The sequence below is a fragment of the Haemorhous mexicanus genome, chromosome 3 (assembly GCF_027477595.1).
Source record: "Haemorhous mexicanus isolate bHaeMex1 chromosome 3, bHaeMex1.pri, whole genome shotgun sequence".
Classification (NCBI taxonomy): Eukaryota; Metazoa; Chordata; class Aves; order Passeriformes; family Fringillidae; genus Haemorhous; species Haemorhous mexicanus.
Window position 1 is genome coordinate 96,548,803 of NC_082343.1, and position 18,367 is coordinate 96,567,169.

Below are 18,367 nucleotides of genomic sequence, written 5' to 3' on the forward strand. Positions count from 1 at the left end.
AACAATTAAAATTGTATTTTATACAGATATTTGACTTCACAAAAGGATTTTCACATAAGGGGAATGAGATTCTGTTGTCAGACCATGAACTTACAAATTGATTCTTCTGCTCCTTGTGTTTGCAATGCAAATCTTAAAAGCACAGAATTCCCTAATCTAATCTCCTGTTTGTCAACTGTCTTGCTCATTTTGAGTATTTTCACTTAGTTGGAAAAGTTGATATTTATTTTTCAGTAGTGCTGACTAGGAAACTCCTTAGATAGCACACAAGGAAAAACAGTGATATGCACTTGACAAAAAGCAGAATTTTGTACTTTATGTTATCAAATTAGGTGAACAAATTTGAGAAATTACTAATCATGGAGAATCTTTGTTAAACTAATTTTTGTTTTCTCCCACCTGGCTTAAAAATAATTAAGAACAGAGTATCCAGTGACACCTATGCAGAGATTTAGGTTTGGGTTAAAGTACTAAATTTCAATGTCTAAACATCTTTATAGTCCATGGAGTTGCCTAAAAATAAGGGAACATCAATAACTTCTGCTCATTTATTGTTGAAAAGAGAGAATATGCATAAAGTATATTCCATCTTTCTCTCTCCACTTCCTTCACAAGGATAAGAAAAGATTTAAAAACCCTAATAAAGCAAAATGTGCAAACAAATAAAATCCAGGATTTTTTAACAAACTAAAATCACAATACTGCTTTGGAGACTATAAAATTGTGTAGTATGTCATAGCAATGTGACCTGGTACCTGGTCACATCTTTGTGCTTCAGCCATACCACTCGTATTCTGTAGAACAGTTCTGAAAACTTCTGTGTTTTAAACAAAATTTCAGTTTGTTGTTGAAATTAATTCTTAATTAATGTTTTCTTAAATACCCATAATTCTGTGGAAAAAATTCATTAAGGCAGAGAATATCAATGAAGACATGCTGACCACTTATCTATGTTTTTTAAATTTTTGTCTTTATTTTTTCCAGCTGTAGGCCTTGCTGCCTGTCCAGAACCAGTAATTCCTAGCAATGGGATCAAATCAGGAGATAGATATATGGTGAATGATGTTTTGTCATTTCAGTGTGAGCCAGGATATACATTACAGGTATTTCTTTCTTTCTTTTTTTCTTTGAATAATACACTGTGGAATGATTGCAATAAAATGCCAAGAGACCTGTCCAAAACATATTCTAATGAAGAGTCTGAAGTGTGTACATAGAGATGATTTAGGTAGAGCCAATGTGAGTGCTCCCAAATTATAAAGCTGCAAATGTATGGAATTTCTGTCCCTCAGTAAATCTGGGCTGGGAAATTTTGTCTTTGATCAACATACCATTGAGTAGTAAAGGCCATCAAAATGGACTCTGAAATAACATGGATAAAATATTTTCTCTAGAAAATTGTTATAGTACTATACTATGGAGTACTGTGGTTTTTTCCTTTTGGGGAATTGATTTATCTAGATGAAATGTTACTGTAGAAATATAGTGTGGGATTTCATATTCTGCTCATGAATTATGGAATTTAATTTTTAAAGTAAATTTTATTAATGCTAAATCTACTCTTAAAAATCTTTCATGGGAAAGTATTAGAAATTAGTTCACTGACTGACTGGGGATGTTCTCTGTTCACACACTGGTTTAGTTTCCCATGGAAGACATATGATTGAGGTGCTCTTTGTAAATTTTTCAGCACTCTGTAAATCTAAGACTGGAAGCTTTATTCTTTCCTCTCTAGTTTCTCTAATTTGTTTAAATGTAGTCTACCACTGGTAAAATAGGTTGATAACACCTGAGTTCAGAAACTTTTGCTTGGTAATAGGTCCCAACCAAGACAGTGTAAAACCTGTATCAGAGAAGGCAAAGCATCACAACTTCTGTTCCTTACAAGGATAAAGTTCCCCATCTGAGGCCTGCCAATTCAGAGTTCCCACAACATATATAGGATATTTCTTGGTCTCTGTATTTCTTACCATTCTTCTAAAATCTTGCAGGATTCAGACTAAGCATCTTGCCTCTAGGCTGGTTGTGGGAACATTTGCACATCAGTGTCTCTCTAGATAGCCAGGAATATGTTTGCCTTTTCACTCATGTATGGCAGATATAGGTCAAGTATTTAAACTAATTCATTCTCTTTACTTGCATTGCATGACATGAAACAACCTGTATTGGAAGCATTCCGTATCCCTAGCAAAAAAAGATTTTTGCTCCATCTGCCCTGAGCACTCATTGCTTATTTACCACTTTGTGGGTTACTTAAAAGCCAGCTGATTGTTCATATAAGAACTACTTAAATGCTTTTTCTTTCAATATTAATAATATGTTGAAAATACCTAATGGTATAAACCCATTAACTTTTGGAGATTTTAACTTTATTTTCTCTACTTCATATTTCCCTTACAGTATCATTTGTAGTTAGCATGTCAGTAAGAAATGAGAGATTTGATAACATTTTTGTGACATGGCCCCTTCAGAAGGATAATCTGTCATTAAAAATTGACATCAAAATGGATTCATACTTTCATTTAAAGACCACTATTGAGCCATTAACAGTTTTCTATTTCAAAGTAGCATTAAACTAAGTAAATGATGAAAGGATATATTATGTGTCTATACCTATGTTGCTATAGCTAAGGCAAAGATATGGGAACTGAAATTTCATCTTCAGCACTATTTATTTGTTGAAACAGCGTGCTGGCATGCTTTTGGCCTAGCTGAAATATAACAGTAGTAATTGTTACAAGCCAGAGACTATTCCTCATATGGAGTTTGCTTCGTGGAACTTTTTTTGGAGATGAATTCAGAAGAAAAAAGTTTAGTTTTGTATATTTAGATATACAAAGAACTGTGAATTTGCACTCAATCCTGCACGCTTCCATTAGTATAGATGTAGCTTGTATGTTCTTTTAGGGCTTTTTTGTATACATTGAGCTAAATTTAGCATTATTCATCTGTAGATTCAGGACAGTCTATTTCAGTGCAGAATTTATCTGTCAGCCTGTAATAAACTTGGGTGCACAACAATAATGTAATTGTATCTTTAGAGTTTTTGGATTAAAAAAAAAAAAATCTTTTTTTTGCTTTTTTTTTTTTGAGAAAGATTCCCATTTTGAATATTTGTAGAAAAGTTATGTGAAATTTTTTATATATTTTTATTCAGTTCTTCTTTATGGTGAAAGGATCAAGATCTGCTGGTAGGGCTGTTATATAATTGCCAATTGTTTGTTTAGTTCCTCATTGCTGTGATCCAGGTCACTGTTTCTGAGCTGTTATGACTGAAATATATTTAGGCAAACATCTGATTTATGGCTAAGCTTATAGCAGTGATTTGATAGGAAATAAGTGAAAAAACTGAGCCTATACTAATGATTTCCTATGGAGATGGAATAACATAAACCACAATTAGTTTAATATAAAAACCTGCCATCTAATCTCAATCAACTGGTTAGATTTTCATTGTGACACTAGAGATAATCAGCCATACTCTTCCAAGGACTGATTCATACTAAGATTTTGGGTTAGAACAGGAACTTTATTCTTAAAGTATCGTTCTCCATCAGTAATATCAAAGATTAACACAGGTATCAAACTTGAAACTGCTTAAATTTATTGACCTCTACTTGTATTGCCCATCATATTGCAGGCTCTTTTATCCCTACTTTTTTCAACTTTTAGAAATGTCTAATTCTTGCATATTGAAAAAAGGGCATGATTATTCAGTTTTTGATTACATGGATTAGAAATGGATATATGCTCAAGATACAGCATCATCAAATATTCTGTCCATACTTAAAATAGTACTGGTGAAACATTGATGTGGAGTGATAACAGTAGAATATGAATACTTCAGAGGTGGTTGGAATAAGTACATGAAACCTTTTGAAGATACACATTGTTAGCCCTGGCTTGATGTTTTGGACCTACACTTACTTACAAAACAATCAGAATGCGAGTTCATAAATACAGTATTATTGTAAGATAATGATGCATTTGTGAAGAAGAGAGCTGCACACACAAAAAAAAAATCTCATCTGTATTAAAGCTAAATTTCAATACACTGTGTATATCACTATCACAAAACCATAAAATGTCATTTGTCTATATGCAGGTTTTATCTGTAGCCCTTTCATATGACTAACTGGACTTTTTTCAATATACGTACAGGGATTCTATTATTAAATACTTTCTTTAAATTTCATAGCATATTGTTCCTTAACTGTATGTATTCCAACTGTAAACCTCTTTTTCAATACATCTAAAAATTTAATACAAGCTGTGGAAGTTGACATATGTAAAACCTAGTTTCATGAGCATTTTAAGAGTGTAAAACAAAGATTTACAATATACAAATTCAATAGAAAAGTGTTTGATTCTTTTCAAAATATTGATTAAAATTGCTATGCTGTATGGACTATACTGTAAGAAAGTGCATGCATATCTATATATATATAGCATGTTAGTCAGACAGGACGAGTAAAATAGGATCCAAATTAAAAAGAAATAATAATGGAAATAGTGTTCTATGAGACACAGTATGTTTCCTATTCAACAAAGCTTAACTTTTTGTAATCTTTTTTTTTTCTCTTTAGCTGTGAATTTATCCTCAATCTTTTGAGAGCATATTCACAGCTAGCAATAACAATCAGCTGCGGATTAGTTTATAATTGAGACTTACCAGAAAAGTCATAGAGCTCAAACTACTACCTGGAGATGCATAAGAAACGTAATTGCTAGCAGTAGGATTAAGTGTCTCCCCACAGGAGGGAACTTTAAAAGACTGAAATCAGAGTGTGCTCTTGTTGGAAAGAGCTTGAAGCTAGAGGAATCATTTAATTTTATTTTTCAAAAGATCTTTTATGGGTTATTTTATGTTTTTCCTGACTGTGGTAGTTAAATTACGTCTTCCCCCTTGACTCACATCAAAGACATGCAATCACAGAAAACTAGAAAAAGAGAATTAAATAAAACAATGCAATCTTGGAAGACTAGAAAGAGGGAGTGAAACAGGGAACATTGCATTAATTAAATTATTCAAAACTACACCATTTTGCAAGTAACTAAGATGACACAGTAAGTGCATGCACTTTTTTTCCGTTAAAAATGTAGCTTTTATTAAAAATATTTTTATTGAATTATCTATATTTGGAGTGGTTTTTGAAGAAAAAGACTAATTTATTTTCATTATTTTAGTGAAAACTGATCCTTTTTTCCTTCCAAGTAATTTTCTGCATGTGTTTCAGTTTGCCTTTGAGAACATGATTGCCTAAATATACTTAACTAAATGATTAATTAAAGGAATTTTTTTCCATGCAGTTCTATATGAACTTTATTCAAGATAGAGTGTAAACATTCCAAATGGTGTGGAAGAAATGTCATCAAATGGATTTTCTTTTACTGCAGTTTCCCTATTCATTCTTTTTCATTTTTTTATGAGATTATGATTGCTATGTACAAATAATATTTAAATAAATTTTCAGATTATATTGATAAGATGTGCTTCCTAACTAAATTTTAGACTCACAATGCACCTGATAAAAATAAACTAGGAATATTAAGTGACTAGCACAGGTTTTTATATCCAAATGATCAAAACAGAAACTAAACCTTGTTCTCAGTCCCGTGTCTCAATCTTTGTATCAGTTGCTCTCACTCCTGCCAGTTTATTCAGCTTTTGCATTTCAGCAGCAGAATGCATAACCTGAGTATCTCAAAGGACAGAATTGACAAAAAAAGAAGACCTTTTTCTGCTACTGTTAACAGTTTGAACTGTTCCTAGGGAAAACAAGTTGGGAGCATTTTGGTCCTAGGCAGTCAACCTGAGTTTTGTGGGATTAGATTGCGCAAGTTACAGCCATGTCTTGATTTACTTCCAGCCACCACATGAGTCTGCTTGGTTCTTGTGATTTTTCTTCAAAATAGACGGAGTAAATTAAACAGGACAGCTATATAAAGAGGCACTTGTATTTCTACAGCTGTCTGCCAAGATGTTGCATGAATGCACTGGGTCATGTTGTGAGGCCATGTCAGAGGTCAAGGCCTGCTGCTATTTGTTGATGGCTGTATTGGCATTGTCCACATTGAACATCTGTAGCAAGTAGATGAGGAACAAATTCCTCTTCGTGTCTGCAGTGATCATGCAGAGCAATGGTTGATTCACTACAGATTGCAGCATAAAACTCAACCACTATGCTAGCACTGTAGATGGAATACACTGGAATTGAAACAGGCAATGAACTAATCAGATGAGAGCACACAGTTAGCTGCTTCTATTTTTAAGAAAATTTCAAGTTACCAGAGGAAGGGTGTTTTAGAACATTCATCCAATAGAAAAATAAGAACGTAAAACTATTTGAAAGTAGAGTTTCATTCAAGAAATTATTATGTAGTTGGCTGAAATAAGAACATACACTGATTAGATTATCCAGGAGGTCCTGTGTAGCTTTTTCTTTCAGGAAAGTCCCATAAATGAGCATCTGTAATCTGATGTTTTGCCCTTTCCAAACAGGGCCGTTCTCATATATCTTGTATGCCAGGAACAGTTCGACGCTGGAACTATCCATCTCCTCTCTGCATTGGTATGGAAACCCGACTGCAGTTTTCTGACCATCAATCACAAGAAACTCCTGACCTTGTCATGCCCATTGGTCCTCAACCTAATTCTGGTTCATTCAAAACTTTTTTGAGTTTCTATTTGTATCTATGAAATATGGGGGAAAAAAAATAATGTTTTTGTCTATATTAGGTTGAGTGGTATTTTTAAAAAATACTGTGAGAGTGGGCAAAGGAGGAAACCCATTTGTTAAACATTGTTTAGCTTTTCTTGAATAGTCTGCTTTGACTCAGGCTGAATCTTCTTCATGATGTTAAGAGACTCCTTTTGCAGCAAGCTCAGATTGGAAAATTTAGGATTCAGGCAGTTCACGCAGGGCACCTAGGAGATTTTCTAAAGAAGCAGGAAGTGGTGAGCAGCTCTGAAGCCAAGCCTTCAGGGGTGGTGGAATGAAAAGGAATTTTAGGGATCCAGAAAAGGCTGGCTCTTTTCATCTGAGAAAGCTGTAAAATTATGCTCAGTTGAAAAGAAAAGCTAAAAAGTATTTCCCTTTTAGTACATTTAGACCATAGCCAAACAGATTTGAGTTTTCTGTATGTAGAAAATAATCTTCTGCAGCACATTTTCTTGATTAGACAAAATTTAAGAGAACCAAGATTGTGCTGTATTTTGGTATGCTTATTTCAAGAAAAAGCAGGAAGTGACAAGTGAGAAGCACAAGTCCATCATAATGTACTGTCACTTTAGCTTTGAAATACATTCTTCACTGAATGCTTTTAATTTTTATACTCAATCAGCAAAAGCTATTCCTATTAGTTTCATATCTAAGAGGAATTCAAAATATTGGGATGACACTGTACAGCACTAATGTGAAATAGATTCCTTGTCAAGTTGAGCCCATGTATTATTTCGTATTGCCAACTTCTATAGGAGTCAATTTTGATTGATGTGAAGGCAGTGCATTTCCTTCCAATCAGTTTTAGAAATGGAAAATGTATTAAAGGATGGGTGTTTTGGGTTTTGGACACTTCTGTTATTTCTTTTCTTTTCATGGTAACCTTATGTTTCACCTTGCATACTAAATATAGTTCCTTCTTAAAAACATTGTGCTTAAAAGATAACCCTCCCTCTTCTCTCACCTCTAACATTTAAAATATTGATTTTTATAGAATGCAAGCCAAAATCAGTACAATTATTTCAACAGACAGTATCACAGTATCACAATCAGATCATGTGTCAGTGTAGTGCCTGGCATGAAGACTCTCAGGCCTTAAAGTAATGATTCCTCATATAATAAATATAAAATTACAACATTATAATTTGATTTCTTGAAGTTATTCCTACTTCATATTAGTGTCCTAGCATATGTGTAAACTTAGCCACTTTTTTGCAGGTTGCTTCATGTATTTATGTCTCAGCTTTATATCATCCGAAATGATGCAAATGGGTTTTCAATTTCCAAACATATGAATTTCCTGAATAGAAGCATACCAATAGAAAGCAAAGAATTATTCTGTTATGCAGCAAGTCTACCTTCTTTCTGAATTAAAGCATAAACTGTGGTAGGGGTTTTTTTTCCGTGCTTGTTTTTAAATGCAAGTGTATTTTTGGTTATATTGAGTAGTAAATGTGTTGCTGCATCACAATTTGGGATCATAATTCAGTTTAATTCCAGATTTGTTGATCTGATTGTGAAACATATCTCAGCATAGCACCAGACCTTTTTAACAGTAATTGCCAAGCTAAGACAATGGGTTGCCCGGTCTGTATATGCAACTACACATTTGTAGATATATTACAGTGAACATATCACCTTAAGTAAAGATTTTGCTCTAAATTGCATCCTTTTTTTTTTCCTCCTTCATGAGGAGTGTTTTGAATGTGATAAATTTTACTGCTTTTGGGTCATGGAAACAAAATAAAAAATCCATTTTGAATTAAGCATATTTTAAATACTAAGAAATATTATTAATAAAAGATACTGTGATTTTCTTTTTGTTTTTAATAGCTAAATGTGGTGGAACACTGACAAATATGGCTGGGGTGATCCTGAGCCCAGGTTTTCCTGGAAATTACCCTAGCAACTTAGATTGTACATGGAAAATATTATTGCCTATTGGATATGGTAAGTAAACTTACATTGGAGGAGCAATTATTATCAGAATTTTTTAAAAATTTATAATATTATATTATTACAAATATTTTACTTCCAATATGGAGTAGATTTTATCCAGTGTATGTATTGTGAACCCTTACATAATTCTTTGCTATATTTGAAATGAAAATGGTTGGCAATTTTAAAATGTATCTTTGCCAGAGCAACTTGTTAGTAACTCAGTCTGTCTCAGAAACTGATTTCAAAGCAAATGAGATCTGTGGCATGAAGATATATCAGATTAAATAAATTGACTTCTAAATTAAATAAAGGTGCTTTTTCATGCTTCAAGTGATTTTTAAAATAGTTTTCTTATGTTCTATAAAAATAGACAAAATCTCACTTCTAGAACTATGAATTTGGTTAAAAGCATCCTCAAACTGTATTTCAAATCCTAGAATACAGTTGCCAACTAAGAATCATTCTAGGTTTACATTAAAACTATTGTCATACTGTATGTTCATGTACAAAGCACTGTCTTCTATCATTATCAGAACTGAAAGAGGAATAAGTTTTCTTGCTGTGAAACTTCATGTCCCATACTGTAAATTCAACGTGAATGCTCAATCAGAAAAATTATTTAAAAACTCATTAATAAATTTACTCTTCCTGTTTGAGGAAATTTGTTTATTTTCCATATTCTCTGTTTGAATTCATGAGAGGGATTTTTGTAGTGAGATGTACTACTTTCATAGTATTTTACTAAGTTAATCTGTAAGAAATACTTTGCTGCTGTTTAGAATAGTGCCCTTTATCAGTGAACACCTGGTAAAACTGATCCATCAAAATTATGGATAGCCTTAGTAGCCTTAGATATCCTTACAGATGTAGGAGAACCAGAGAAAACATCCTTCACTAGCTTGGACATTCTCCAGCTACATTTGTGGGAAATATAAATGAAAAGCAATGTCATCCTAATTAGGTTATTACAATACTGCCTTTGAAAAATCCTTCATATGTCTCAGAGTTGCTCTTTTTCTGTAAGCTTTTCCAAGTAGAAAATATTTCATGAATTAATTTCACAGGAGCATCTTGCATTCTGTTATTACTGCTCTCACTTCGCTGAAAGTCTCCAGTGTTGGTAATTCTATAAATAGAAAAGACAATAGTTTTGTTTAGTAAGGGTTTTAACACATACAAGGAGTGTATTGCACTGATCTATCATTGCCTTCAAAAATACTACAAAGGACATTTTTTACCACCAATATCACCATCAGTGATATTTTTTTCCCCAAGTATTTGTTACATAATCCATATATAATATCTTTAAATCAGGTCTAAAAATTGTATTTGATGTGATCTTTCCCAGATTACTTCTACTTGGATATTATTTTAATTAGAAGTGTAAGCTTGTCCACTGAAAAGCTTTGTTTACATATATTCTAATGTATCAAAAAAACTGTGTGCTTAAACAAAGCCTAACAATAAAATTGTGGGAGCTGAATGTGTCCCAAAAATAGTGCTCTCTTCATTACATGAAAATATATGTCATGTAAAAAAAGACACTACTAAAATCCAAATATTTTAAAATAGAAAATAAATATTTTTCAAGTGAGTTTTTGGGATTTTAAAATGATCTTGTGTCATTGTGAATGAATTAACATTTATAAAAACAATTACCTCAGCTTGGAATTTTCATTATTCAGAGTACATTTGAGTGAGAGAGGAAGTGCTGTTGAGATTCAAGCAGAAAGTAATATATTTATAGTTTGATCAGAAAATGATTTATTTTCTGTACCTATCAGTTTTATTCCATGTAATTTTATGTAAGAAATTGTTTAGTGTAGAAAAATTCTTCTGTGACATATCAAATTGATATTTACAAATTGTATAAACTTGGATTTAAGGCTTGAGGGGACACATACAGTTTGTTCTCTAATTGAAATAAGCACATTTGAAACTGCTTTAGGTAGTAACTTTTTTTTTATTACCTTTAAACCTACTTTTATACTTTTAAAACACACAGCTGTTCTATACTGAATATATACAACTAGACATAAAAATTCCTTCTCGGAAGTTAAATTAGAATGATTTAGTTTTAAAGGTACTCCGTGGCTCATCAGAGAATAATTCATAACAGTAGATTACTTTTATTCAAATACACAAATAATGTTTGGGGTCTATGCAAGTGTGCCAGATTTGATTATCTGCTTGTCACTTTCTCAATTTAGGTATAATATTGAGTGGATGCTCAATTCTTTTCATTTCTATGGTGCTTACATCCAGTCTCTGTTGGGAACCACTAGCCACTGATACAGAAATCAAGATGTTTCCAGGCTGCTTGGTGCCCTACCTAATCTCAAATCCTGAGGGCACTGCAAAATTAGTGACTCCATTCAAGTTAGACTAGCCATATCAAACATCATACAGAGATGGCTGATATTATGGCTTGGATATTTTTGGTTTGTACCTCTCTATTGTTGGTACTGTATAAAGTGTTATTCAGCAGCTGAAATACTTGTTTTCATAATGCTCACTTTGCATAGGTCAGAGAAGGCACTATAACTAAATATCCCATACTTTTACAAGTGTTCTCTAAAACCCAGTTTATTTGGTAGCTTATTTAATTTCTCTTGTAGAAAAAAACTCCTTTCCTATACCGTTGATTCAATCAATGGCATAAAAACCACAGAGGTGAAGAAATCAGCTATAAACAAGACTGAGTGCATTACCCTGGTAATCTATTACTCTGGTAATTAACCTGTAATGTTCTCTTGTGGAATGAAGAATATGTCTCTACTGCTAAGTAAGAATGTCAAGCAGAGTGAAGGCATTGACTTTTTTCACACCACTTTGTTGGCTCATTCAGTAATTCTGTTTTGTTCTAATACAGCTGGTTCTTCATAGTCTACCAGAGCAAAGTTAGGTCCAAAAAATGCAGTTGCAAGTTACTTGGCACTAGATCTCCAAACCAGGGATTCATCCCTCATTTCTGTTTTGATATGATACATACAAGTGGTTTAAGACCGGATTTCAGGTCCTTAATCCACAGGAAGTAGTGCCAGAACTTCAAAACGGCTCTTCCCATGAGGTTATGCTTATACTTCCAACTGTTCTGCATGTTTTGAATACTGAAAAGCCTTGTTCAAGCACCTGATTCTTGGAAAGGGTCTGTGGTAAATTGTCTGAATTCTCTGTCTCCAATCTGGAGTTCAGTGCATCTTATAAGGCTGCATATGGGGTGAATGGCTCCAAAGACACACTTGCCCAAGCTAGATGGAAAAGGACACAAATAAAGGAGACCCAGAGCAGGAAAAATGAGGTAGAGTAGATAGCTGGAACTAGGTAGGTAAACCTCTGCCTCAGAAAATTCACTCTGTAAGTAACCTTGCTGATCCTGAGCCTCTGGGAGAGGCCTTGGCCCAGCTACAGGGATGCACTTGGGATGGCAGAGTCCCAGCCATACCATGCTACAGAAGGATTTGGGATTTGCCCCTCCCTTGAGTCTTTCTCTTGATTGGTTTAGAAATATGAAAAATCCCTCATGTTGACTTTGTGACTTTATGACTTACCTTAATTTGTCCCTTCATGTGTGATTATAATATCTATGGGTAACCAAAAAATTAGAAACTCCAACTCTTTCAATACTTATCAGCTATTTCTTTAACTCAAGCATCCCACTTTGAATAGTGACTAAAGTATAAATATAATAACTGTAACAACTATTATAATTTTATTTTTATTTCCATGCTTTACTATTAGGCAAGATGAGTTATAAAATTTTTCTTCCTTTCTCAATGCTACAGGTGCACACATTCAGTTTCTGAATTTTTCCACTGAAGCAAATCATGATTTCCTTGAAATTCAGAATGGGCCTCACCACACCAGTTCCATGATTGGACAGTTTAGTGGAATGGATCTCCCATCACCCTTGCTAAGTACTACTCATGAAACACTTGTCCATTTTTATAGTGATCACTCAGAAAACAGGCAAGGATTTAAGCTGACATACCAAGGTAAGGATGAATTAGCACAACAATCCTTATATGCTTTGTATATATTACATAGCACTTTAAAATCTGTCTATTTTTTAATAAATAGGTTGGAATGTTTAAAACTGAAATTATCTTGAGTTGAAATCTTGGTTCTATTGATGTAAAAGCCTAAGAAGAAGGTGATGTTATTTGCCAAAGGTCACACAGCAAACAACCCTTTCCATTCTATTAAGTTATGCTGTTACCAATTCATACTTCTAATATTCACTGTCTTGTTTTCCCATTTATATAATCTTTCTATGAGTAATGTAAGGGTAACAGTTATTTTAAATATTCAGGTGAAAAGTTTTGTAATTCCCTATGTTATGTATTTGCAGTCTCGTCTCCTGTGAAAATTACCAGGAAATGAAAAAACACCAGATAATACATTATATATCCATTTTCAAACACATATAATCAGTATTTGAAAATGTGAACTTTTTGTGGTCATTTACTGTTGGCTTTTTTCTTAATCTTCATTGTTTGTTGCTTGTTTGTTTTCCCGCTAGTGACAATAAAGCATCATTAGTTTGTGCATATTTTTTGAACTGTTAAAATAGTCTTACTATCAACAGTTGAGCACTATTACAGGAGCTGAACTGTTTAACACAATGGAATGGCTGGTTTAATTTTCAGATATCTGTGAGGGAATTCATTCCACCGTATTCTAAGATCTTTATTTGTGTAACTTAATTATGTGTTGGGGGTTAACAGCAGTGGGCAGTTAAAAACCACCCAACCACTTGCTCACCTCCTACCCACCCCAGTGGGACTAGGGAAGAGGAAAGGAATACTAAAAGCAAGAGATCTTGGAGACAAGGATAAAAAAGCAATGTTTACCTGGTGAAGGATAAGGTGAACAAGGGACAAAGAAAATAAAAGTGACGCAAAGGCAACCATTCTCCACCTCCCACAGGCAGACTGATTCCCAGCCAAAGATGACTAATGTCTCTAGTGCCCCTCTTTTCTCTTTTGTTGCTGAACATGATTTTATGTGGTATGGATGATCTCTCTTGTTCAGGTCATCTTCCTCATTGTGTTCTCACCCACCCTGTTGTACATTCCCAATTTATTTACTGGCAGAGCACAGTGGGAAACAGATATGGCTGTGATGTTGTTCAGCAAAAGGCAGAACATTCCAGTGTTATCAGCATTCTTTTGGCCACAAACTGAAGATACAGCAACACATGAGCTTTTTTGAGGACAGTGAACTCAATAATTTCCAGGTCCAGTATAGCATTTATTTGCATACACACACGCAAAGAGATTTATAGCTAGATCATATCTATGGAGTCAATGGACAGTGAGGAAGATTCTGAACACCTGAGTTAGACTGATGCTCATAAAGGCCACAAAGAAATCATGACTCTCTGCCATTAGTAGAATTTTTTCTATCACATCATCTTACAAGTATGGGACATTTTCACATCATACCCAGCTAGTCTTAGTTTCCTTCTGAGCAGTCAAAAATAATTGTGATTGTCAAGTTACAGAAATGAAAAATAAGTAAAATACAAAGCCATATGATATATTTTTCAGTATCCTTTGTTCTGTTTCTATTTAGTGTGTTTTTCCTTGCCACAACAAGCTCTTTCTTACTTACATTTTCTCCCCTGAAACTTGTAGTTAAAACATATGTTGTTCGTAGACTGTACAACATGTTCTTCCAGAGGCAGTGTTGCAGCTTATGCAACAAGTGCATAGTTTTATTAGTCTTTTCTTCTATTCTTCCCTTTCTTACTTAATCCAGTAGGATTGTTTGGTCTACTCTGAAAGAAATGGGAATGTGATGAAGAAGACATGATACAATAGAACAGTTTTTTTTTTTTTTGGTTCATTCTAACCATCTCTTGTCAAAATCAGCTGCTTTTTAGATAAGTTGCATGCTTTTTACTTCTCCCACTTGCTACTTGCCAGCTGTCAACAAAACTATGATCATGAGTGCCTCAATGACAGTGTAAAATTTTATCCTATTATGTAAACATTGGAAAAGCAATTCACTTAAATCCAGAGCAAGGTATTATGAAATATTACATTTTTGCATTACATGGGCCTTATAATAAAATACTTTTAAAAATGTGAAGATTGCGTTATCAGTTTTCTCAAAATAAATAAAATGTCAAAAAAGTATTATTCATTGAAATTCAGAAACTTGTAGTAGTATTTCCAAGCATTTGTAGAAAAAATCCAGAAAAAGTATTAAATTCTCAACAATAGTAATAATTTAATAAGACTTTTCATAGCTAAGTTATTAGTTTAATAGTTATAATATAACCAAAAAAATCAGAACCAAGAAAGAGATGCAGGTAAATTAAGTTATATTTGTGCCATTCTAATTTCAAATAAAAAATATAAGTAGTATTTATCTTATTTCACAAAAAGTGGATTTATGGTTATATTTGCACTACCAAATGCATATACATTCACCCAGTTTTATGCTTCCCATCAGTGAAAAGCAAAGCAATTTCTTCTGTAAAGACAACTCATGCATTTCATTTTTAGGTATTGCTTCTTACCTATAGAGAGTATTTTAGTTTGTATGTATATGTGTGTGTATGAATATATGTGTGTATATTAAAAATTTATGGGTTTAAAAAATTTTTAAAATTCTGACAACATAATCCACTTCAATTAAAAAAATCAACTGCTGGGAAAAAAAAAAAGAGTAATTCTAAAAGATATTTATGATTTATTGGGGTTTTTTTTCCTAATGTGGAAAGTTAGTAACATGGTTGTGTTCAATTTTTAGGTGATTAGGACACACCAGCTTAGATTACTCTATTGAATTTATAATTTACTTGTGTTCTGTCTTCTATCTGCTTCCTTTTCCTTATTGTGCAAACAGATATGGGACCTTTCTTCTTTAAAAATCAATTTCTTGCATGTGCTTATTTTTCTTCATGAAGCAGCAACTCTGTTGCCTCTGAGATCACAGATTACACTAGCTATTTCTACTGAGAAGATCTAGCAATTCTATGGTCATCATATATTATACCTTCATATTATTAAACTAAAATAACTTGCTCAGCATCATTTAGAAAATATACGGAATTGAACACTCAATTAGATATCCGTATTCTATGAACTTTGGAAAGTATTGTTTCATTCTATTCCCTGTTGTTCTCTTGCCTTCTGAAAGAAAATGCCAGTGGTTTACAAATAAGCAATTTTATTGTCTGCTTTATTTTGTATCATAAAAAGTATATGTTAGTTTTCATAACTGCCTTTCCTTTTCCTGTTCCACATTTGTTGCCCTTGCTACTTAGTTTTCTTTTCTGATGGATTATTTCTGGATTTTCCTACTCTTTTTATTATTATGTTTCTCAATTACTGTCTCTTCCTCTTAGACTATCTGCAATTGCTGAAACTTGAATTAAAAAATTCTTCATTACTCCAATGTTACTCTTTTCCTTATCCTTTCTTCCCTATTAAAAGTGTTGTTTTCTTTTCAGTAAATCAAATCTCATGTGAATCATAGCCTGATTTCTTTGGATGATGGAATTTAGAATTGTTGTATTGTCTAGCTGTCACCCTTCTGAGTATATCTTTGTTATACAATTTTGAAACCATTGGGTCAATTTCAGTCATATCTCACAGTTCTGATATAAAGGCCTTGTCTAGAAGAAAGATGCAGCATTACTCCATAGATACCAATTCAGTTTGGCTTGCTGGCTACCAAGTCAGAATATTCTTTGTCACAACTCAATTTATATGCAATGTCTTCCCTAACTGCTATTCATGGTATATAAATGTGTGAGGGAAATGAAATATGAGAGGTTGGTATGGGTGTCACATCAAAATCTTCTTATTGGCAAAAGGAGTACTGTTATATATGGAAAGCTAAGAATTGATTTTTAGTCCAGTTGATGCTCACACAGTTAAGTTGTCTACTTTTGTAATTTCTAGAAATGAATTTGCAAAGCAAAGCAAATGGAGCTGAGCTCCTGACATCTTTATACATTTGACCAGATGTTTTTATTCAGACTGCTTCTAATTTATCTCATTTTAGGATGTCCTATTATTTTATAATTGGGGAAAAAAAAGTTTTATAAACAAAAAAAGCATTATTTTTCTAAGAGTGAAATTAATTTAATTTACCCTTAAAAAAAAGAAGAGTGGGCAAAAAGAATCCATAGTTAAAGTCACATTTGCCAAATCCATTCTAGTTAGTGAATTTGTTGCATATTAGTGAATGTGTTACATATTAGGAGTGCCCACAAACTTGCACAGCTTAATTCTAATTTGATCTATTGTATTTAAATTACACTATAAGGGATTTATGATTAAATTCAGGGGTTTTACTGTATGGTACTAAACTCAGTTCAATTCAAGGACTGATTTTTTTAAGTGAAAATAATTGCCTTTTCTGCTAACCAGAATACAATACACAATGGCACTGAGGTAGCAGACTTTTTTTGCCAAGTAAATACCTTTTTTGTAGATACCAATCTAAAATTAAAGAGAGATAGGTGATGGCTATGCTTATTCAATCAAGCTTGCATGCTATAAAAAAAAGAAGTTTTCTGGAGATCTTAGCATTTTATGAAGGATAAGGTTTTTTGATAATCCCTCATCTCAAGGGAAAGCAAAGAATATGAACATTGTGGAGTGAATTATGAAACTAATTATGCTATTTCTCAATTTTTCTACTGATTTTCCAAAGGCAGAAAAATGGTTATGAGATTGAATCTTAATATAGCTTGGGATTGTACTCTGAACACATTATTTTTGGGAAGAGGAAAAGTGAATGCACACTGAGAACTGTAAAATACTTTCTATCCATACTAGTAGGGATCTAGTGCTGGTCCTTGAGCCCATGAATTCTCACAGGACAGGATTTGAAAATATAACCTAAATCACTTAGGCACTGTGTATTTCTGAATGCATTAAAAAAGCTTTGTCTCCTTAGACGAACCCTGGGGAAATTACAGCTCTCAGTACCATTGCTGATCAGATTCTTATTGGTTTATGCTCTGATATTTTCATGTTCTCTTTTCCTTTCAGCTTTTCAATTGCTATGTGGGCATTCCATGGTGTTAAAGATGGATTGCTAAATTTCTGTGTGTTGTGGAATCTTTTTTTTCACTTGCAGCAAGAAGGAAGTTCACAGTGATTGCCTGTTGCATTACTGAAAAAAAAATTAGATTTTTTTTTCAAAATAATGAAACTCCTGATTTCAAAGTCCTGGTTTTTAGAAGAGCAACATTTAAGTTTACTTATGTTTTTTTTACTGTTGAAATAGGTGTTGTAGTGTTTAGTTAAAAAAGAGAAGCATTGAGAAAGACTGTCTTTTGTTGTGAGTGTTGCAGTTTTGCCACATATCAAACAGCAAAGAGAGGAAAGTCACAAATGCTTAGAAGAACATTTCTATGTGTCATTTGACTGGTGATCTTGAGGTTCTGAGACCCCTGTATATGGCAAATCTCGATGCCTGAGATATAAGCAGACTCTGTACACTAGGTCTGAGAAGAACAGTCACAGAAGTCTGATTGGCAAGCTGTTATGCCAGGTCAGAAGAAACAAATAGCTTTTAGGGCCTTTGAGGGATTCATAAAAGAATTTAGTGCACAGAAGAATACAGTTAGTCTAATGGTTCATAAGACATATTTGTGGGTTTTAAGTCCTGTGCATATTAATGTTACCTTAGCTTTTGATATTTATGGAACATCTATTTTTTCCCACATAACTTTC

General features: G+C 33.3%; 1 protein-coding gene across 1 annotated transcript in view; it reads left to right on the forward strand.

The window, feature by feature from the left end:
• The window catches only part of CSMD1 (CUB and Sushi multiple domains 1), a 1,067,000-nt gene that overhangs the window by 931,907 nt on the left and 116,726 nt on the right, over positions 1-18,367 (forward strand). Inside the window, exons 38-41 of the mRNA XM_059842787.1 lie at positions 985-1,103; positions 6,503-6,572; positions 8,556-8,672; positions 12,449-12,658. Of these exons, the coding sequence (XP_059698770.1) occupies positions 985-1,103; positions 6,503-6,572; positions 8,556-8,672; positions 12,449-12,658 (516 nt within the window). The remainder of the gene's footprint in view (positions 1-984; positions 1,104-6,502; positions 6,573-8,555; positions 8,673-12,448; positions 12,659-18,367) is intronic.